Raw genomic sequence first — 22,919 nt, 5'->3', positions numbered from 1 at the left:
TCGCTTTTTCCCGGAGCAAGACTTTAAAACGCTGGTGCAATCGCTGGCCCTCTCCAGACTGGACTTCTGCAATTCTCTTCTTACTGGCCTCCCTAGATCACACCTGTCCCCCCTAAATCTGTTCTCCATTCAGCAGCTCGTTTCATTTATGGGGCCAAAAGAAGCGACCACATCACACCGATGTTATCCTCCCTCTGCTGGCTTTCCATCGAGGCTAGAGCTATCTACAAGACTGCCTGTATCACCCACAAAGCCTTGCACTCCTCTCCACGCTACCTGGCGAATAAACTGAAACTCTCTGGAGGCTCTAGACCATCACGTAATGCGGAAAATCTACTGCTTGAACCTCCCACTTTCAAGAAGGAAAGATCGATGGCCCAATCCTTTTCAGGCAACGCAGTGAGAATCTGGAACTCACTTCCGCCTCAGCTCCGGACCACCTCCTCCTCCCAGGCCTTTAAAACAGACCTCAAAGTTCTCCTCCTCCAAAGACACTTCCAAATTTAATTCACGCCCTCTCTATTATCTGAAGGAAGACCCTGCACTATAGGAAATTCTATTCTCCATGACTATGGAAGTGTTCTTGTGTTTGGAGTGTTTGCCGTTTATTGCAGTATTATCCTTGTACCTGTGTTTGGTACTCTTTTGTAACATGCACACGCCACTTTTCTCTTGTAACACTCGGTTTGCTACCTCTCACTTTTTGTTTGCTTTAGAAACTTGCACAAGTGCCACCATTGCCTACGTAACGTTTGTTCTTGTGCGTGAGTGTCTGCCATATATTGCAGTATTATACCTCTACTTGTACTTTGTTTTCTCTTGTAACCAGCACACGTCACTTTCTCCTCTTGTATTGCACCGTTTGCTACCTCATGTATTTGGTTTGCTCACAATTGTCACTTTTACCTCATGTAATTTAATGTTTGTTTCTGTAATTTGCTCACTTGTAATTTTCTCCTCATATATCATTACTGTTTCTATTGTGAAGTGCTCTGATGCCTTCGGGTAAAGTCCGCGCTATATAAAATCACATAAATAAATAAAAAATAAAACAATTAATTCTACCCCTAGGGCCATCTCCACCACCGCCTGGGTGATCCCTACAGACCCAAGTCCACTGCCAGTGAGTGTAACATGGAGAGGATGTGGTCTGACGGCCAGAGCTGCCGACCTTGGAGCTGGTGAAACCAAGGTTTGAGCCTCTGGGTCGACTCTTCATCCTGTGATTCTGGGCAAATCATTTAATCTACCTGTGCCTACTCAATTTTTTTTATTTTCTTTTCTTTTTCTTTTTTTTTATGAATGTGTCCTTGTGTAACGTAACCGGAGCTCATGTAAAGCGCTCCAATACCTTTGGGTCGAGTTCGCGCTATATAAACTGCAAAAAACAAACAAAAAAAACACTAGCTGAACGATAGCAACAATTTCATGCTCTGAAAATATGTAATATATAATTGTACAACCCTAATCGCTTTTTAGAATGTGATCTTGAGTGAACATATGTAACTAACCACTAGTATCTGTAGTAGACGTGCGTACTTACTACCATTCTTATGTGAATTTAGAGTTTTTCTGTTTCTAACTTTTATGTAACTCCTGTCCTCTGAAGTCCTGATGTAATTTAATTGGTTCTTTTGTAAAGCGCTCCGACATCCGGGAGGGGTGGGAGGGGGCTGGGGGTTTTGTGGTTTCTATCGTAAAACTGAGTTTCTGCTTGGAGAACCTAATAGAGACACTTCACCAGTCAGGCATCCCGGGACACTCTAATTGCAATTGGCCTGCACCACTGCGATCATGAAAGGGCTAGGGAGCAAGCCGCGGACACTGGGCTTCCCCCAGGGGGCTTCCTAATACATAGGTCCCTAACGGCACATATGGCGGCTAGATGGGGCGATGTTGCGGAGGAGCCGGCGCAGCATTTGACGGTACAGTACCTACACGTTATGGGCAGAGGCAGGCATTTAGTCAAATGGTTTGCTGCATCCCTACGGACTCATACGGGGCAGGACTTAGCCCCGCTACGGGCGAAATGGGAGAGAGACATGGGGCGAGCGTTAGCAGACGGACAATGGGGAAAGATCCTAAAAAGCCCGGTCCGCATTCCCAGAAATATGAGGTTCCGCCAAATTCAAGTATACATAGTGCACAGGGCCTATCTAACCCCTGACTTAGTAAATAAATACTTTCACAGAGCGGACGCGTCCTGCCCCAGATGCGGAGAAGTGAACGCAGATCTCCTCCACATCCTGTGGCGCTGTCCGAGCCTCGGCACCTATTGGAGGGACATTCATACACTACTCGCACGGAGCACTGGCCGCATTATCCCTTGCAATTGGCCCGATATCTCCTGCACCATTTCCAAAGGCCGCCTAAGGACAAAGCGTCGTCTAGATTCCTCGACCTGGGGATGGTGACGGCAGTACGACTCCTCACTAGAAGATGGAAGGCAAAGGACCCACCTAACACAAGGGCATGGATCCTGTCACTCTCGTCATGGGCTCGTGCAGAATGGACAGCCATCCGGAGGGAGGAAACGATGGGACTCCGTAAGGTGCCTATGGCGGAGAGATGGGAACACATGTTACACACTCTGCAGGAGACGCTATGGAGGAGGGGGCAGTGGGGCACTAGGCTGGCGCAACAGGCGAGAGCGCAGAGAGCGCCACACCAGACACATCCCCCAGTGCACTATGCGACGCAGCGGCGAGGCAATACCTGGTGGGGAGCCCTGCGAGTCCAATAGGTGGGAACACAGGAAGGGGAGGGGGGGCGTGGGCTGGAGGGGCTGAGAATTGGGGCAAATGGTAATGTACTTTGGTGACAGTGTCGCAGTTAGTTGTCTTGTTCTTTTGCAAATGCTTATCATTTGGAGTTGGGTTGGGTATGCAAAGCTTGTCCCCTCCCTTGTAGAGGGGTGAAGCATGTTAACTCCTGTTTCCCTAATCGGAGGACACGCCTGGGCGCTTGTATCCTGTCCACGAACTAATTACGTGCACTGCCATAACGTCCTTGATGACCGAACTGTTGATGTAATGCCACCCGTGAAAAATCGAAGAGTCATTTTGATTGTAATGAAGTGCCGATTGTATTGTTGAATTTTCAAATACCAATAAACACATTTAACAAAAAAATGAAAGGGCTAGGGAGGTGGCTGGGGGACATTGGTCGGCCTTGGGATGGTTGCAGCGTTACAAGATGTTTAACAATGTATTTTTCTTTGTCAGAAACTCAATAAAACAAAGTTAACAAAAAAAAGAGCAATTCCTCCTTTTTTCCCACATCAGTGTCTCTGTCGCCTCTCTACAGCTTCAGATAGGTCATCCATACTATTCGACTGTCTGGGAAAACAAACTCACCTCCATCTTGTGCACAAGGCCAGATCCGGGATTTCCAAAATAGATCCCACAGCCCTCCATTATTTTGGTTCACTCAAACTCACAATGCATATACCACCCATTTCATGTACACAAACATGCACTGAATACATCTGGGATGCTAGTGCTAGGGTCTGGGTTAGCGCATAGAAGCAGAACTTCATATGAAGGCCAAGATGCCTCCACTCTAGAGACAGATAAAAAGGCTTAGTACCAACTAAGGATTCACAATACACTGTTACCACCACTCAATATGCTAAACCCATGGCAAGGACAGTAGTCCATGGTCAGTAAAATGAATGGAAGTTTCCAAGATCAAACTCATGTCAAGGACAGGCTTAGGCCTCTGTGCACCCACTAAATAAGTGAAAAGCATTTTGCTTCTCAATGTTCTGTCCCTTCTTGGTATGATGATCTTGTTTAGACAGTAGTTGTGAACGCCAGGGTATAGTCCTTTGTCTGTGATACAATTTTCTGGTTAAAGAGTTCAGAAGAGCAGCAGAATACAAAATAGCTTTGGGGGATGGGGGGTCGAGTAAGGCATTTCTATATTCAATGTGTGATATTACTGTTTATTTGATGGTCTTCAGGCCTCCTCCTTTTGGGAGGAAATGTCTGATGTTTCTGACTGTGTGGTAAGCACCTCAAGAAACGTGAGTAATTTGAACTTCAGGTCAAAGTTGGAGTACACGGTGATGATTAGAGATTTGGTTGTCATCACTACTTTTGGAGGAATGTGGGTTCATTTGAAATCTCTAACTACTCTGATGGAAGCAGTAGATCGGGTTTGGGAGAGAGGTTCAGGTTATCTGTGAGTTAAGTTTAGGTAAGTTTGAGTTTCATGTGTCTCATCTAAGCTTAAACGGGCACGAAAGTAGTTCGGATCAGTATGTTATTTGTGCTGTGCATTTTTGCATGCTTCTCTTTATCCTCTCCATATTGGTGGAAAGATAATTCAAGTTCATGTAGTAGTACAAGCCGAAAGACTGTGGCGTAAGTCCTACGACCCGGTCAGTAAAGCTGTGTACCGCACTACCACCAAAAATTACCATAGAGCCATTTGTAGGGCCCGGGCTTCGTATTTTTCTCGTGAGTTCAGTGCGAGTAGCAATCCTAGCAAACTTATTTTTAAAGCACTGAAAGACCTTGCCACCTGTAGAACTTCCAATATGGCGATCAGTTCCCCCTCTCATTGCGAGGATCTGGCCACCTTTTTCATCAATAAAGTGGAAGGGATTTATCGCACTTTTCCCAGTTCTACTGGCTCTCGGCAGTATAGTACGGCTACGGTTAAAACCTCCATGGCACTATCCTACTTTCCAGAGCTTTCTATGGAAGAAGTTGATAAGCTTGCTATTAGAGTGAAATCAGGCTCGCCCAAAGATCCTTTGCGGCCCTCACAATTTAGGGAATCCTCCTCTCTCTGTCTTCCCCCGCTTTGTGAGCTTATCAATTTGTCTCTATCCTCGGGTTCCGTACCTTGCGCCTGGAAGCAGGCGCAGGTAATTCCTATTTTGAAGAAATCTACCTTAGATCCTGGTAAAGCTGAAAGCTATCGTCCCATTTCTCTCCTCCCGTGGGCTGCCAAACTGACTGAGGCTCACGTAAATGCCACTCTTGCAAACCATCTTCATTCTGCGAATATTTTAGATCCTACGCAGAATGGCTTCAGGCCCGGTCACAGTACTGAGACTGCGCTCCTGTACATGGCTGAACACCTTCGCATGTTGGTTGATTCGGGTCATACGGCGGCACTTGTGCTTCTCGATCTAAGTGCCGCCTTTGAAACTGTCTCCCATGACATTTTACTTCAACGTCTGGTTGAGGCTGGGGTAGATAAGGTGGCCCTTGATTGGTTCAGATCTTTTTTATCTGATCGCTCCTTCAGGGTCAGCATTCCCCCCTTCGAATCTAAACCACATGCGATTGCCCAGGGAGTACCACAGGGATCGGCTCTAAGCCCCACTCTATTCAATCTTTATGTCCAGCCGCTAGCTGATGTCGCCATGCGTGGGAACCTCTCCATCGTGTCCTACGCAGACGACACTCAGCTGGCGGTTGCGATTAGTGGGGCTTCCGATCTCGAGGCAGCCAAGTTCCGTGAGGGACTTATCTCTGTGGCACATTGGATGAATGACAATTTCCTACAATTGAACGCAAAAAAAACCGAGGTGCTCATTGTGGGAAAGCAAATTCATCTGTGGGATGATAGCTGGTGGCCTCAAGAGCTCGGACCTATTCCTATCCCTGTTGCTGAAGTAAAGAATCTTGGGGTGTGGTTTGACTCCCATTTGAGTTTCACCACCCATACAAAAAAGACCGCTGCTTCCTGCTTTGGGATTTTGCGTCAGCTTCGGTCCACCTTCAAATTTTTTGACGCTCCCACTCGTCAGCTTATCGTGCAAGCCATGATCCTGTCCAAACTGGATTATGTTAGCTCTCTTTTTCTTGGAGTCAACCAGGCTGAGCTTTCTCGCCTCCAACGCATTCAGAACGCCGCCGCCAGGGCTCTGGTTGGCTTGCCCAAATTCTGTTCAGCCAGGAAAACCATCTATAATCTTCATTGGCTCCCGGTGGCACAGAGAATAAAGTTTAAATCTTTGATCCTAACTTTCAAAATTCTTAAACTTTCTTCCCCTCCGATCCTTCAGCATTTAATCTCTCCCTATGTGCCAGCTCGTACTCTGAGGTCCTCTGCTCTTCATCTTGCTATCGTTCCTCGTTTTAAGAGATCCAGGACAGGCGGACGTTCCTTCCAAGTTCTTGCCGCCAAGTTGTGGAACTCTTTGCCTGTGCATATCCGTGCCATCGAGGGGCTTTCTGCTTTTAGGAAGGCAGTAAAAACCTTCCTCTTTCCCCTGGTCCCCTAGTTTTGTTTGCTGTGTTGTGTTCTTAGTCTCTGTCCGGTTTTTGGTTGTGTTCTCGCGCCAGGACGCCCCTTTGCTGGGGCATCTGTGCGCGTAATAAATCCGGTTAACATAACATAACAGTTCAACTAGAGGGGTTCAGCATATGCGATGGGTAGTAAGGGTGAGTGCATCAAACCCTGGGGAACTGTAAAAGTTGTTGGTGTTAATCTGAAGGAGTCACCACCAAGTTTCACACACTAGAATCAATTTGAGAGGTAAGAGCTGAACCATTTCCGGACTTTATCATCAATGTCTAGTCTACTGTGAAGTAATGATCATAAATGAAAGTATAACATGTGGATGACAAATCTAAGAGTACTAGTAAGCAGGAGGCTCCTTTATGAAAAAGTCTGTGGGGTCATCTGCTATACATGGATGGCTTGTTTCAGTACTATGCCGAGGTTTAAATCCTCATTGATATATACCCAAGATGTCATGCTTTCAGCTGCATAACAATCACATTTTTCTGGTAACTTGGCAAGGTAAGGGAGGTCAGTGTTGGCTCTTAAGAAGTCAGTTTTGTTAGGGTTGGCATGTAGCTTCTTCAGCACTGGCCTATTTTTAGCCAGTCTGGAACAGAGCCATGTTCAAGGGAAGTATCTATTTTACTATACCAGGGAGGAAAAAGGGCAACTGCATAAGTCTTAGCCATATGTGGAAGAACTGGGTTGAAAGAGTAATCAGAGGGTCTAGTTTCTAGAATTTCACTTATTTTCGTACTCTGGATGTTAGTGAGTGTGAAGGCGCACCATTTTAAGAGCTTTGGTTAGAGATAAACTATAGTATTTTGGGAGCCATGTCAATTTCTTTTCCTTTGTCGATTTTTTACAAGAAGTTTTCAGCAAAGTCATCACATTTTGGACTGCTTATTTGTTTCAATGCCTGCTTAGAGCCTGTTTGGTGGATTGGTTTTTTACAATACTAAACTGCCCTTTAAGGAGATTTTGGTCCATGTCAAGTCTTTTCTTGAAAAGGTAATGCTTTAGAATTCTAAAGAAAAGTCTAGTATGTTTTCCTTTCTGCCTTTTGGAGTGTTCACAGGGGGCTGCTGAGAATCGAACCCGGTTCCCCAGATTCGAGGTCGACCACTCTAGCCGTTAAGCTACATCCTCTCCACATTTGGGTTTGAGATGTTTCTTAAGTTAGACTGGCAGGCAACTCTGTTATTATTTTGGAAATGCCATTGCCTTTGGATTGCATCTGTCGGTTTGGTATTCATTTGGTGTTTTGCAATGTGACATGACATGTTAGTCTAATGTAGAGTTTTTATGGGACTCATAATTAATAGAGTGTTTTCTGCTTAGCATAATATCACAGAGAAAAATAATTTTGTGCACAGCCGTCAATCTTTTGGGTGTTTTTAGAATTCACATAGAACTACTAAATAAAATGATATGGAATACAAGAAGGTGAAAGTGCGAGACAGATTTTGTCAGTGGGGATATTTAATAAACGGTATCAGAGATGTGTACGTGGAGAGTTGAGGTGTGCCCCTAATCTGACTAAGATTTCTGGTAACGGTTAGCTTGCTGCAGTCGCTTATGCAGTGCTTAATTTGTAAATTGTCAAATGCCAGTGACAGCAGTAACTATCTGCTAGTTTTCAAACAATATATTAATTTGACAATGAGCAATAATGCTAAAATAAAATAAGCATACAGCGCCACTATGTGGTGGATAAATATGTGGCAATGTTTAGAAAAAGGTGGCTGTGCCAAGCACTAGCACAAATGAAGCACTGGGTTTAGATCAAATTTTAAAAACATTTATTTTAACGATGGAGTCTATTTTGTGAGTGTAGGATCATTTTAAATGGGAAATGGTCGGGCTGGCAGAAGTTTTGTCTTCTGGAATATGGTGAAGTGTTTTTGTGGGAATAAAAGAATGTCTGCCGTCATATGTGAAGACACCACCTGTAAAAGAATGACATGTGAAAGTAATTAGCAAAGGGGTAAAGTGTATTCATGAGAGACATCACTTGACCTTTAGATGGCGAGTGTGTTAAGATATCACCTTAAATTGGAGGTTGTGTTGAGGTGTGTTAAGGCAGAGAAGCCATATGGGCATCATTCGGATGATTGTGAAGGAAAGAACCAACAACAAAGATGACATGAGTGAAAAAAATCTTGAGAAGAAGCATCAAGAGGACTATCATCATGAGTCATGGTGATGTGTAGGGAAGATGAGCATATCTCAGAAGCTTCAGTTTGCACGTGAGAGTTGTAGCAGGTGGATGGCTAGAAGGCATTGGTGATGCTTTTAAACTTTTGAGAGATCTAAAGACAGATACCAAGATGTGAAAGTTTTTGTTGCAAGACTGAAACTGAATTTTCACGTCTGAACAAATCCTTTAGTGTAGACCACAACGTTGACTTGTTTATACAGTGATAGCGAGCTTGGTGCTATACTGTATGTTTGAGTGTTCTGCTACATTGATAAACTAGCAGAAAGTATTTAACCAATTTGAGAAGAAGAGTAGATTGTTTTTTTATATCTCTTGAGCAGGTCCTATGTTATCAATCTGCAATTAACATCTCAGGGTTTAAGGAGCCTTACATTTCAGATACGGTGGTATTGCAGAACAGATATCAACAGAGGATTTTAAAGTTAATCAAAGTACAATACTTATTGTAAAGGATATTTATGACGGAGGTTAAACAGCACGGAGATGTGAGAAATAAAAGCTTCTAGGAAATACAAAACAAACAATTTATAGAGATCTACACAACTTAAAAATAATTTCAAAAGTAGTTGGGAAACAATTTGGCTTGTTAAAACAAGTACATAAAATATATTATTTAGACTAACAGTGTATGATTTAGAAGCATGCCAGTCGCAATCATATTTAAAACATAGCACGTTATGTTATGTGTATCTGTAAAAAACACCACTATCCACAAGGGTACCCTGCCACTGAGCAGGTGTGTATGTTTAGCCTTGACTAGTCAGGCTGTTAGCTGAATAGCTAGGTCTTCAGCTTCTCATGGCGCTGCAGCTTCTTGCTAGTCAATGGGTACACAGTATAATCATTCATTAGCAAACTCACCATATTGCAAGGATTTTTAGGTCACGCATACCAGATAGATAGTAGCTTTGGTTGCTAAAGGCCTCTTGTGGACCATACCAAAAGAACTATAGTCGACTTTTAGCCCACCCCAACTTATCATAGTCTGATTTCATTGTCACACATTTGCTTGCTGTTTTTCGATGACTTGCTTTTCTCTTCTTGTATTTGTCCCACCCCTGGATCAGGGCATCTTTATCAGTCTTTTGCTTTGCTGACTTGAGCCATCTACTGCTCACATTTAGGGAACTATCTTTTTGTTTAAGATCTCAATGAAAATGCAAGTGTTTTCTTACTCTCTCAATTGTGCCGCTTACCCCTCATCAAATACCCATCCCTATTGCTTACACATGACTCACTCTTCTGTAGCTCCCCACTCTTTGTTGTCATTTAAAATATATATATAACTTTTTTTTGTAGGGCCTGGCAGTTGCTGTTTGCTGCCGGGCCACTCCAACTTCTAAATGCACTTTTAGGCACATAATGCTCCCTCGCCCTACGTCCACTTCTGGTTGCTTCCACCTTGGCTGGCAACTCCACCCTCTCCTCCGTTACCCCCAATCTGGCTATCATTTGAATTTTCTGATTGAATTTGTTTTGTGAGCTGCCATTTGCTGCTGTGCGTCTCCGCTATCTGAAATGTGCTTTAACTCAATTAAAATTACATTTATTTTTTATTTATTTAATTACCCATTTAAGTGCCACCCCCATATGAGATAAGTAAATAAAAAACAAAATAGGGCCCTGCATCATTCCTTAGGCCCACACATGCATGGGGACACGTGCATGCCTGGAGAAAAACACAGCCTGTGGCAGCAGCCACATCATTGTATGTTTTTTGTGATGTTGCACAGCAAACGGCAAAAAACACTGGCAAAGCCAAATGGTCAACAGGGCGAGACATACTGGCCTTGCTGTTACTTATTCTGGAAGCATTTTTATGACTCTGGTGATAATCTAGGTATAATGGCTGGCCCCCTAGTCCACAACTGATTCCAATAAGTCAAAAAGGATAGCGCCCTCAACAGACACCCTTTATAGGATGCATGTGCAATGGATGCCCTGAAAATGCAGAAATGTATGTGAAAAGTGCATTGCCGTGGGCCATAGTTAGAGGCAGAGGCCACAGGAAGCTAGTATCAACCTTTAATAGTGGACGAATTTCCATTCTGAGATCTTGGTTTGTTTTTTTCATGGCTGCCTCCGTTAAGTGAAGGAGGGTTTGGCCAAAGTTTCCTGCCTGCAGGAGGTGATCCAAGGGCTGGGCTCCATGGATGGTCCGATGCATTTTCCTGTGGTAAGTGAGCAGACTGCTCAATCCCACTCCAGATTGCTACAGATTTGCTGCAATGATGTGTGAGGTTTATTGAGCCATTTTCATTTGTATAAGGCCCTGGGCGGGGTTGGAGGAGGCAGACAGAACCACCCCTGCGTAAAATGATGAGCCAAACCGTTTTTTCCTTCTTCATTTTGATTTCTGCCAGCCAACACATCTCCCTTCATTATAATTTCATGGCTGATGTTTCCTATACTCAGTCCCCTTTACACCCATGTCCTCCCTCTTTTACTGAACAAGCAGATGACTCATGCACACTGATAATCCCTCTGTTGCATTTCCCCCTGCCTGGCTTGTCTAGGGCAAGGCACGCAAAAATACATTTTCCTGAAATATTCAGGATGGTGGTAGAAATGTAAGTTATCCAGTTCTCTAACATCTGCGCATATTTTAATGCATCTCCTCGAATTTGCAAGGCACAAATTGGAAATACTACTGTAGAAGCTAAAAAAAATATATATATTGACTTGAACAATTGTTAAAACATTAGCAATAGAGTCTCCATTACGAATTGTGCTGTTAGAATAGTTTTCAGATACATAATCATGTTTATCTGAAAATGGCCACTTAAGAAGATAAAATGTGAAGCTTTTGTCTTGCTAAGTTAATTATAAAACCCAGGTGCAATCTGCATGTAAGGCTGCTTTATCTCAGCTATGTATGCTTTAAGGCCTTAAACTTTAAGGAACCCCCCCCCCCCCCAAAAATAATTCGTTATTTTGCAATTAATGTTCTGCCATAATGCTCGTTAGTGAAAATGGTGTTAAGTTACATAAAAGTGGCATGTGATTGGAAATGTAACTTTTACAAATATGTAACTGTGATATGAACTTTGAGGGCTGCTAGGATGCTGGCATATGGAAGGTCGTTTGCTTCAGCCAAAGACCTTGGAACGGAGATAGGAGACCCGAATGTCAACGCTGTAAAGTTAGTTTGCTAACAGACTTATTTTTCCTTTGAAATATAACTATCTTTCTTTTAATGATTTAACTTCGCAGCTGTAAGTTGATGATAAGATAAACAATTATAGTGCTAGACAATGCGAGTTAAAACCTATATAAGGGGCATCTGAACTTGAAGACGAACCATTTGACAGGTTGCAATCTGTATATTTCCACCCCGGGCTGAGAGCAAATAAAACTTTGCTTCTTTAGATCTTTGCTTTTGCTTTCCAGATAAATTACGCTTTCATACTACCTCTTCCTGGAGACACGAAAATGGGGGGGGGATTGGGATCTTCAATAGTTCGAACACTGGAACTGCAAAACCAAATACTAGCGTGAACATTCCCACATAGGCTGTTATAGTGTCCACTTAGGTATGACAACCAAGGGGCCTCATCCCTCGGGTATTTACAGTATAAAGTCCTCCGCTAGTAAGACAGTATTTTGATTTACTGAATATAGCAATTAATGATGTGCATGATATTCACTTGACCTGGGGACCACCTACATGCTCATAATATTCAATCAAGCTGTTATCTGAATATGGAAATAATCATTTATTTAAACAAATTATATCTCACAGCACAACACACACAATGGACGGACAAAGCAGAAATCCGAATCAATCATACCACATCACACAAACAACTAATTGGCTTACTACAAATACAGCAAGAGCATGAAGCACACCAAAAACATTTAGCATTCTCTCTTGATCCAACAGAATAAACACCTCAAATCTCACGAGAGGGCATAGAAACAATTGCTAGCCACAATTCATTTTTTTTTTTTTTTATAAAAATTTTATGAAAATCAAAGTGATCAAGTGTCTCACCAAAGCTTCCAACTGCGGAAGTGTCAAATTGTGAAAATGCTTTTTTGTGTAAAGGTATCTACCCAGGCAGAAAATTAGAACAAAAAGCTGGCTATTCAGAGAAACATATTCATAAACACATAATCGATAAAATTAAAGCAATGGACTGGAGTGATATCAAAAAAGTTAATTTTTAATATAAATATAAAAGATGTATGGATACATGTGATTCAATAAAAGAGGTTCCACAATACGAGTAATTATTACTTCATGTGGCTTTTCATTAATAAATATAAAGCAGACATATCGATATACATAAAAAAGGGGCTTTTTCTTAAAAATAAATTCTCTGGTTTTATGAAAAATAAGGCTGTGTGTCAACGCGTTTCGACAAAGTCATTTGTCTTCATCAGGACAGATCGATATTCAGCCACTTTTTCTAAAAAAAGAGATTATGGACCGATAGGTTCGTGGTAGATGAAGGGAGTAAGGCACCTCTCCTCTAATATCCGGAGTCGGTATGTGATAACTGTTTAGACAGTATTCACTGCTTCCATCTTACTTCTACCTACAACTACTTTTCATCAACTTTTAAAAGCGAGGGAAACCCCAAACGTTCTCCGTTATTTCCATTCAAAACGATGTTACAGTTGATAAAGCCGGTTGTTCGTTTAGCTTTCGCAGAGCGCTCGGAGAAACGCAGGAATGGGCGGAAACCGTAGTATGTCTTAGCTCCGCTTTCGTTCAAAAGGCGGCTGTAGTTCAAAGGCGGCTGTAGTTCAAAATGGATGCCTGTTGAACGCGACAAAGCCCGCGTTGTGATATGCGCGGAGTTCGAAACGTCTCTACCTCCCTCAGTGGTTCGTGTAGAAAATTGTGAAAATGCCCCAGAGGAATACAAAACCAAATTACTTACAACTTAGGATAGGCCGTTATTGAATATACGCTCATTTACACCTTATAGCAAAATACGCCTGGAGCTTTTGCTCCCGCTTTACCCGCCCTTCAGGCGGATGCCCTTGTACATTTTGTTTGGGACTTCTCCTAGGCCAAGGAAAATCCCATCAGAGGGTTGATAGTTAAAGAACTTCCAAAACAGAAGTTCATTAAAGGAGCCCAGCCTAATAAAAGTTGTGAACATAATCAGAAAATCAATTGCCATCATTTACAGATTTGACTAACACCCTGATCGAAACGTAAAGAACTAACAAAGACCAATCTAAGTTTTATTTGTAAACTAAATGATCTTTTAAAGATTTAAAACATGCAGACAATACTATTACACCTAAAATAACTTGAAGCAGAACTATTTAAATTATTTTCTTGAGCCTTCCTGCAAAAGGAAATACCTGAGACTTCGTTTGCTTTCCATTCCAATTTTCAAAATTGATGGTGCTCGGAAATCTCAGTGCACACTGTCAAACAGCTGCAAACTGTGTGGATATTAGGAGGACTCGAATAAGAATTTATCTTTCTTAGATATGAGGGGAAACGTTTTGAGAGGCATTTGTTAAAGCCAGTATCAGAACTATTGTGCAGTCTATGTATTATTTCTCAATGAACAATTACAGATTTATTGGTAAATTCATGACATTCTTCGATCTCACCTATTACCGTCAAAATCTTGACGTCACCGATTCTAGTTTTAGAAATCTTTGTCCACTTTTATCGATTTTATGCATTTATTATGTCAACAAGTTTGTGAATTTCCATTTTATCTAACTCTTCTATGCAATAAATAACTTCCAAATTCGAGTTTTTGGTTATGGCTCATTGTGGCCAGTAGCACCACCATTTCCCACTGAGCAGAAACCGGGACAACTGAGAATGACAATTTGTGCAAAATGTTCAAGCCATGTATGCATTTTTTTCCTGGCTGGACTTCTTTAAAGTGTTAAACAAATTTCCATCTGTAGTAATCTTCACTGCCTTCGACTAAACTCAGTCTTGCTAATCCTGCAATCGAAAAGTTTATTAAAGAGTACATTATAATAATCTGATATATTCTCCTTAACAGGGGAGCATATGTCAGACTTGAATACATATAACACAATGATCAATGAAGCAGAGTCTTTGGCTCCCCACTTCACTGTATACATGCTTGGGGATGTGGTGTAATGGTCTACCTCATGCAGCCTGTCCCTGAATGGTAAGCGAGTCAATGGACAGTTGTATTTGGGGTGTGGAGGACATTCTAATGCCCTCCAGAATTGTGCTCTCACCTGCTCAACATGGGGCTCCTTGGCAAAAGACATCCTGGCGATGGAGTGAGAAGCAATAGTCAGCTCTTGCCCATTCAACTCCCCCTCCTCCACTTCGACAATGCCTATAGTGAAAAAGAAAGGGATTACTAAGGCATTTTGTGTGCTACAATAGCTATACACGACAAAGTCAGTGCATGGAAAAAGCAGTGCTTGCAGGCGGCATATCTCGATTATCTGTATGGCACATGACTGCTCTCCGATCTCCTAACACTGCCCAAACATGGAATGAAGCACTGTGAAATAGAAACAGCAGTGTTTTATGAAAACAGCACATAGGGACTTCAAAGGTGGAAGATATATGAGCAGGACGATGGGCGTCTTCTTAGGAAGCCATCAAAGCGTTCAGTAATAGAAATAGGTGCATCTGCTTTTGGAAGACCCTTGCAGCAAGCCAGAATTCCCAGCCAGCCAATCAATTTCCCCGGGGACCACATTTTATCAACTATTTTGGAGGGATAACTACCCATCTCTAATTTGCCTTAAATAGACAAGAGTAGTAAATGGCAAAAGAAAAGCTCAATATTGCTACTCACACAGTCTATCAAACAGCAACATGTTCTACTTTTAACCACGTAGTGAGACTAATACAAATCTTTAACAAAGTTCAGTGAACATATTTATTGTTCACATTCTTTCTTTGCATGTTCACAAAATTAATCTTCATTGTGTTCATTCTTCAAATTGATAAACATCTTCTTCCACTAAAACAGGGAAATACAGTCAAGCCTTGATACAAAATCTTCGTTAACAGATACAAAGAAGTACAGCACTGGGCAATGTTTCTCTTTTTTCCTGTGTCAGAATCAATGTTCTACTTTTAAACAGCAGTTAAAATACAGCAAATGTGCAAGTGGCTCTTTTCGTTTATTTTCAGTGTGACTGCCATTCTAAAATCAACTGAACCTTGTAGAATTAAAAAACAGGCTGAGAACTGGATACAATGTTTACTTCCCTTGGCACTCAAACTGGATTAAATAGAATAATTCTGAAGTCACTTGATTATTTGTAATACACAATTAAACCAAATCATCTCTAGTATCACTAAAATCAACTCTAGTTTCAATACTTTTGCAGACCTTGCAGGTTATGAGAGAGGTGGCATTTAAAGAAATGTTTGTTTCACATATGGAATTTCTATAAGTAGGAAGTTTGATATATATATATATATTATTTATACAGATGCAGCATGATCCTTAGATAGAGAAAATAGCCTTTTTCAATTTACAAGAATGCAAAGCAAATCAAATGTACAAATGATACAAAACCACCCAGTCCTTCCATTAATCCCTCCCACAGTTCTACGAGCATTTAAATCAATACAATATTCATGTCTACTCCTCCTAATTTTTCCAGATTTTAGCCATTTTATGATTAGACTCTAAACGTCTCCCATATAGTATTTCATAGGTATGCACTCTATGAATCTTATTAATTCACTGGGATAAAGAGGGAACTGTGTCAGATTTCCAGTTTGCTAAGATTAATGATCTGGCTACCAACATGGAGATAAATATTAGCGGACGCTGACTGATAGATATATCTCCTTAGCGAGTCAGTATCCCAAACAATGCTTCATATGTGTCTGGTGAAATATTAAGCTTACGTTTTGCACTAATTTCCACGACTACGTCTCGCCAGAACCCCATAACATGATTGCAGGTAAAAATATAGTATGGAGCCAGTCCCAATTCCCATTGTTACAGCTAAAACACTTAGTCTCAACACCAGGATAAAGTGTATGCATTTTAGCTGGAGTGTGATACAACATCCATTAACTAAAATAATAAATTCTTCTTATACTGGCAACTCACACTGCCTTAGGGTTGATGGGACTAAAATATGTCCATTGCAAAAAATCCAGCTTACATCCTGTTGAAGATTCAATTCGCTGTAAAATCACGGATATTAACATCTCTTTACCTTTAGAACGCAGCAATATGTACCAGTTTCCTGTGCCCATTAATTTAGACACAACGTAGACTGTACTGGTGGTTCTATAAAAGATCCCTCCCTTATCGCAAAGTCTGCACAAAATGTCTTGGTTTGAAAAAAACTAAAACAAATGGAGGGACTGAGAGCAGAATTCAAGTTAACCATTTGCTGCCATTGCGAGAATTCATTATTAAGAAAATAATCTTGAATCCTCCGAAACCCCAGCCTACCCCACCTATTGCACATTTGAGTAGATAAGCACAAACCCAAAAGCCTTCATTCTGCTATTTTCAACTGGGGTGAAGCCTAGGAATTTACCATTTTTCCCACATCCAATGGAACCTTTCTACAATAACATGTGGTGTCTTATATCTTGACTTCTTTGGAAGCCTTGGGATTTGTTTAAAAAAAGGGCTAAACAATTTCAGATGGTTTCACCATTTGTTCTAAATAAAAACTACGTCACTAGGAATACTGGAATAAAACCTCACAAGCCATTTGAGAAATGACACCACATAACACTTCGCATTGGGCAATGCCACCCCTCCGTCCTCAAGATAGCAGCCATTTTTAATCTGGGTTTTTTACACTGCCAAATAAAATATCAAATAGCCGTATCTACTGATATGAAAAATGACTGTGGATCTTTAGTCAAAATGTTTGCCAACACAAATAATAACAAAGGTAGCAAATACATTTTTACCAGGGCTACTAGTCCCATCATTTTCATGGAGACATTCTGCCATTGACTTAAAATCCTATGAATCTTTTCTAAGCTGGATTTGAACTGTAGCTTAAACAAATCGTTTATATTGGTGTTTACAAATATGCCTAGGTATCTTACAGGTGTACCGGGGGAGTACTGAGGTTGCATAGTAAGAGGCAGCATATTCATACTGCAGTTAAAAAGAAGAGCTTCTGATTTATCTTGTACCCTCACAATTTAGAAAACTCATACATTTTTTACTATGTTTACTACATACTTTTTATCTGCAGCTAGATAAAGCAACATATCGTCGGAGGACAGCTTTAATTTAGATTGTCACAGGAATCGGAGCTTTAATATTGGGGTCCTGATGGATAGCGCAGGCTAGTGGTTTAATTAACAGTGAAAACAAAATTGGCGAAAGGGCGCATTCCTGACGAGTCCCACAGCTTATAGTGATATTTCCTGCTGTGTAGCCATTTATAATTATACTCGCCTTTGCTCCCTCAAAGTTTTAACCACTGAAATGAGCGCAGCTGGATAAGCAAGTCTATCTAAAATTGTAAACAAAACATTCCACTGGATGCGATCAAATGCCTTTTCTGCATCCACCATTATAATAGCCGCTTTGATGTTCGATTTTGAACAGTAATCTCTCACCTGAATTAGATAGTGTGTATTGTTTGCCATCTGTCTCCCCAAAATAAAGCTAATTTGATCACTATAAATGATCGTGGGTACTACCAGGGCTATACGATTTGCTAAAATCTTTTTAAAAAGTTTATAATCATGGTTTAAGAGGCTGATTGGTCGATAAGAATGAGCATCTAGCTCAGGCTTACCCTTTTTTAACTCTTTCGATGCTGATGACGGAACCGCTCCGTCATCAGCTGCGGTGGAGCTGTGCTGATGACGGAGCGGTTCCGTCATGGCCCGGCCGCCGCGCCTGCGCGGATTCCGCACCTGCGCTCGGCATTCCATTGAGCGTGCGGGGCCATGACGGAACCGCTCCATCATGAGCACAGCCCAACCGCGGCTGGTGACGGAGCGGTTCCGTCACCAGCATGCGCCCGCCGCGCGGCCGCCCCACCCCCTTAGCGCTGCGGCGGAATAGCCGCCGCAGCGATGTGGGTAAGAAGCCAATAATAACTTGTTGTTGTTGAAAGCTTTATTCGAAATACAAGATATCTTACAGCATCACAATCATATAAAAAAACAACGTTTCAAAAGTAGAAATATGTCATACATTTAAAAAGATAAAACTTTAGGGGAACCCCTAAGTTAAATTAGCTAAAAAACAATTAAACAGATATGGACAATCTTTTGGAATGGATCAACCAACAACATTTTAGAAATTTGGAGACGCCACAAATTATAAGGGGGGGAAGTGTCAGTCTGTAAAATCCGAAAGGCCACCGAATGTAAACGTGTTCCAAGGCGTAAAAAAAGGGGTTTCAACCAGAACCTCCTTGGGCATGTATAGTCCGGACACTCGAACAACAGATGGGCCATTGTCTCTAACCTGGCTGGGCAACTCGCACAAAAGGGGGACAGATGAGCGTGAGACCTCCACTTTGATACAGTTGCTCCTACCGGAAGAGTGCCAACTCTGAACTTAAAATATAGTGTCCTGTCCAGTGGCATGGTGATAAAGTCCATATAAGGTTCGTATAGTGCCACATCCTTTATTCTAAGGAACGCCGTTGTAGAATTACAGTGATTGGGGTTCGTACTCTGCTGGAAAAAAACCCAATCCCAGTAAAGTTTTTTGAGGACCTCCTTTGGGGGAGCAGATTTTGTAGACCAACAGTGGCCCAGGCCCAATTCCCCCAAAAGATTTTTTGTATCCCATAGCCACTTAATTTTGTTCCAGCCCCCCATGTCCATTACTTCTGATAGACATTTGGCATAGGATTTTAGTTCCGAAACCCTCCATATGCGGCACCATAGGAGCAACGGGCGAAGACGAGCCTGGTTTTTAATGCTTTTACAGCCCAAGTCCAAAAGCACCGGAACTGTAAGAGTGCTCATAGGGAGGGCTAAAAGGTCCTTTAGGAGTTTATTTTCCGCCTTGGATAGTAAGTCCACATTTGAATACCCCCATAGCTCCGCACCATACAGGGCAGAGGTAACCCCCTTTGCCCTGTAGATCTCAACTGCGGGCGCCACTGAGGATCTGGAAGATGTATAATATTCCTTTAAGAGGGCACCCCCCACCCTTTTATGGCAAAGGACCATCTTGTGGATGTGGGAAGACCAGTTCATCTTGTCATTCAATCGTAAGCCCAGGTAATCGAATTCAGATACTTTCTCCAGGGGGATCGAGTTCAAAGTTGGTGGGCGACCCAATTTCTTAGGTGGGCGTAGTGTCAAATATTTTGTTTTTTCTACATTTATCACCAACCCTCTAGCAACACAGAAGTCCTGAAAACGGGTCAGCAGTTTCTGAAGCCCCTGTGGGGTTTTAGAAATTAGGAGGGTGTCGTCCGCAAACAACAATGTTGGGGTCCGATCGCCCCCCAGACAGGGTGCATCCGCAGGTTCCTGAAGCAGATGCTCCACCACACCATTTAGATATAGAGAAAAGAGTGTGGGAGCTAGCACGCAACCCTGCCTAACACCCCTACAAACCGGGATTCTGTCTGTTTCCCCATTTCTCCCCCAACGCACCTGGGCAAAGTTGTTGGTATGGAGTTTGATGAGGAGGTGGAGGATATACGGGGGCAAGCCCAGACCATGCAGAACCCTCCAAAGTTCCTCCCTAGGAACTAGGTCAAAGGCAGTCTTTAGATCAATAAAGGCCAAATAAAGACTGCCCTTGCCCAGTTCCACGATCTTCCAATGCAAAAGTGTTAGGCGAAAGACTTGCTCAATAGTCCCTGTACCTGAGCGAAAGCCTGCTTGAAACTTTGATAGGACCTGATCCTCATCCACCCAATGTAAAATTCTCCCCAAGATCACTTTTCCTGCTACTTTTTGTGAGGAGTCAATCATAACTGCTTCAGTGCACGAAATTGGAATAGCTGCTACTGCCAAAATTTTATTAAATAATCGAACTAAAAAAGGATTACGCTGGGGAGCGAATACTTTATATATTTTAACAGTACTCCCATCATTACCACAGGCTTTCCCATTCTGAGCTAGATTGACTGACTGAGTTACCTCTTCTAGAGTGATGGGATTAGGCAATGCTTCCCCCTGCTCCCGTACCAAATTCTGTATGTTGAACTTTATTTTTCTAACCAGTTACTTACTGCTTGGGATGGTGTACCATACGAGTCGGTGTAAATATTTTTATAGTGACCCAGAAACACCTCTGCTATCCTTTGGGACTGGGTTATAATCCTGTACAAATTGGGGTCTTTAATCTTTTTTATGCAATTAGAATTTGACCTGCGCTTAACTGACCATGCTTAATATTTCCTAATATGTTTAATTTTTTCCGTAACCTTTTTGTAAAATTGTGTTGTTTTAGACTATCTTTAGACAGGAAATAATCCTTTAGCTCATTTCCAACCTGAACAGCAGCATACTTAGCTTTATTTGAAGGGCCAGCTATGAAATCTGCTGTTTTCTTATTAAAGCTTGTTTGTAGTAGTTGAATCCTATCCTTTTCTATCCATTTTTGAACTATCAAAAAAGTAGTTACTACGCTCCAAAAGAATGCTTTTGAAGCTCCCCAAACAGAAAATTCCATGGCCATATCCACATTTTGGTCTAAGAACAATATCAATGCTTGTAGCATTTGATTAACTAACTGTTCATTGGCTAAAAGGGATTTATCAAAGATCAATCTTCGTTTTTCTTGTCCGTGAACCAGCACTATGAAGTTCAGTGTTACTAGCGAATGATCCGAAAAAGGGTTAGATAATATGTCTGACTGAGTTCTGCACAACGAATGCGAGTTTTAAAATAAATCTATAAGAGAAGAGGAATTAAACTTTTCGAATGGCATGTATAAAGCCTCTCGTCAGGGTGTATGCTATGCCATGGAACTATCAAGGCAAAGTCATTCATCAGGCGGCATAAAGACTTAACTGATCTTGGTTTATTTTGTGCTATATCGAGGCGAGACGACTCCAGTGTGATTTCAGAACAATGTTAAAAATCACCCCCTGGGGCGTGGTCTGACCAGCGATGTGATAAGACGTGCTGTGGAGGAGCTCCCGTCGTCTGCCGCCTGCCTAAGCCATCTAAGCGGAGCTGGGGGGCCCTTTTTTGCCCTGCTGGGGGTGGATGCTGATCGCCCTTACCTGGGCCGCCTGCGGTGAAGTGGAATAGCCCCTGAAGCACCAGTGCGGGCGGACGGCCGGAGGCGGGCGGGAGCCGCCATCTTACGAGCCTCGCGCTGAGGCCCGCCCCGCAGTGTGTAGACCCGAGAGAAGTTTCTGGCACCCCGAGGCGAGGTGAGGGACACCAGTGGCGGCGGTGGGAGCTGCGGCGCGTGGGACGGTGCGAGGAGCGGAGTCACTGGCACCGAGATACTGGCAGTGACGTTGGGGCCTACAGAGAGAAGGGGGGCGCCTGCCGCCATCTTGCGTCTCTGGCGCTGGGGCCCGCTCTGCTGTCCCGTGGTGTGTCGACCCGGGAGACGCTGCTGCCGCACCGAGGCGAAGTGAGGGATACCAGCTGCGGCGGTGGGGGCTGTGGTGCATAGGACGGCGCAGCAGGCGCCGAGCTTCTGGTGGTGACATTGGGGCCTGCACAGAGAAGGCGAGAAGTGCAAACGGCCTGCTTTCGCCCCTCCTGATAGGGTGAGAGTAAGACGGAGCGGAGCAGTGAAGCAAGGGGCTCTGTTCCTATCCAACGGCTGGGATGCCTGCTACCGGCCTGCGGAGAGGTGGTGGGTCTGGGTCGGCCTTGTGCAGTGGTCGACGGGGCCCTGGTGACGGGAGCCCATGCTGCGAGGCGGAACCTTCTTCTGAAAACTGTGAATGACACTGGCGGATCCCTGAGGTGAGGGCTGTTCCTGGATGTGCACTCCCCCGCCATTTGGGCTCCTGGTGCTGGGTGGTGCTGGTCCCTGAATGTCCCTGCCTCCTCAAAATGCTTCACTAGCCTGGGACCCCCATTCTGCTGTGTGTTGCGGCCTGGGGGGCTTGAGGTGGTCCTCCGCAGAGGGGAACTGGCCGGACTGCTGGGGGGGGGCGGTGTGTGCCCTCTGGCTGCGTGTAGAGAGGCCTGTAGGTATTGTGCGTGAGCCACCAGCACCCTACTTTTGCGTCTCTGCTCTGGGGGACGGAGGCCTTCACCTTTGAACACAGATGCGTAGGGGGTGATCTCGACGCGGGAGGGGCGCGGAGTGGAGAGGGCCCTCCTCCCCGCCTCGGAGCGTGTTTCCCACAGAGTGGACAGTGCTCATCGTCCCCCCGGCTGTGAATTGGGACTGGGCATTACCTTTGCTGTCTATTTGGCCCCCGTCCTCGAGTGCTGAGGCTCCCTGCCCCTTAGTGCCTGGCGGCTGCACGGGAAGACCGAGGAGGACCTGTGGAGGGCCACTGCTGATCTCTGGCGGGAGGGGGCACTGGACGGCGACACCATCGGACACTTTTGCATGACTCGGGGCTCTTGGCCCTC

General features: G+C 43.4%; 1 protein-coding gene across 2 annotated transcripts in view; it reads right to left on the bottom strand.

Moving 5' to 3' along the window:
• The window catches only part of THAP4 (THAP domain containing 4), a 379,695-nt gene that overhangs the window by 124,243 nt on the left and 232,533 nt on the right, over window positions 1-22,919 (bottom strand). For both annotated transcript variants that reach the window (XM_078665684.1, XM_078665685.1), the window contains one exon: window positions 14,663-14,766. In XM_078665684.1, coding sequence (XP_078521810.1) covers window positions 14,663-14,766 — 104 coding nt within the window. The remainder of the gene's footprint in view (window positions 1-14,662; window positions 14,767-22,919) is intronic.

The sequence above is a fragment of the Lissotriton helveticus genome, chromosome 11 (genome assembly GCF_964261635.1).
Source record: "Lissotriton helveticus chromosome 11, aLisHel1.1, whole genome shotgun sequence".
In the NCBI taxonomy this organism is placed as follows: domain Eukaryota; kingdom Metazoa; phylum Chordata; class Amphibia; order Caudata; family Salamandridae; genus Lissotriton; species Lissotriton helveticus.
Note: the sequence above shows the minus strand (reverse complement) of the source record. Positions and strands in the feature narration are given on the sequence as shown.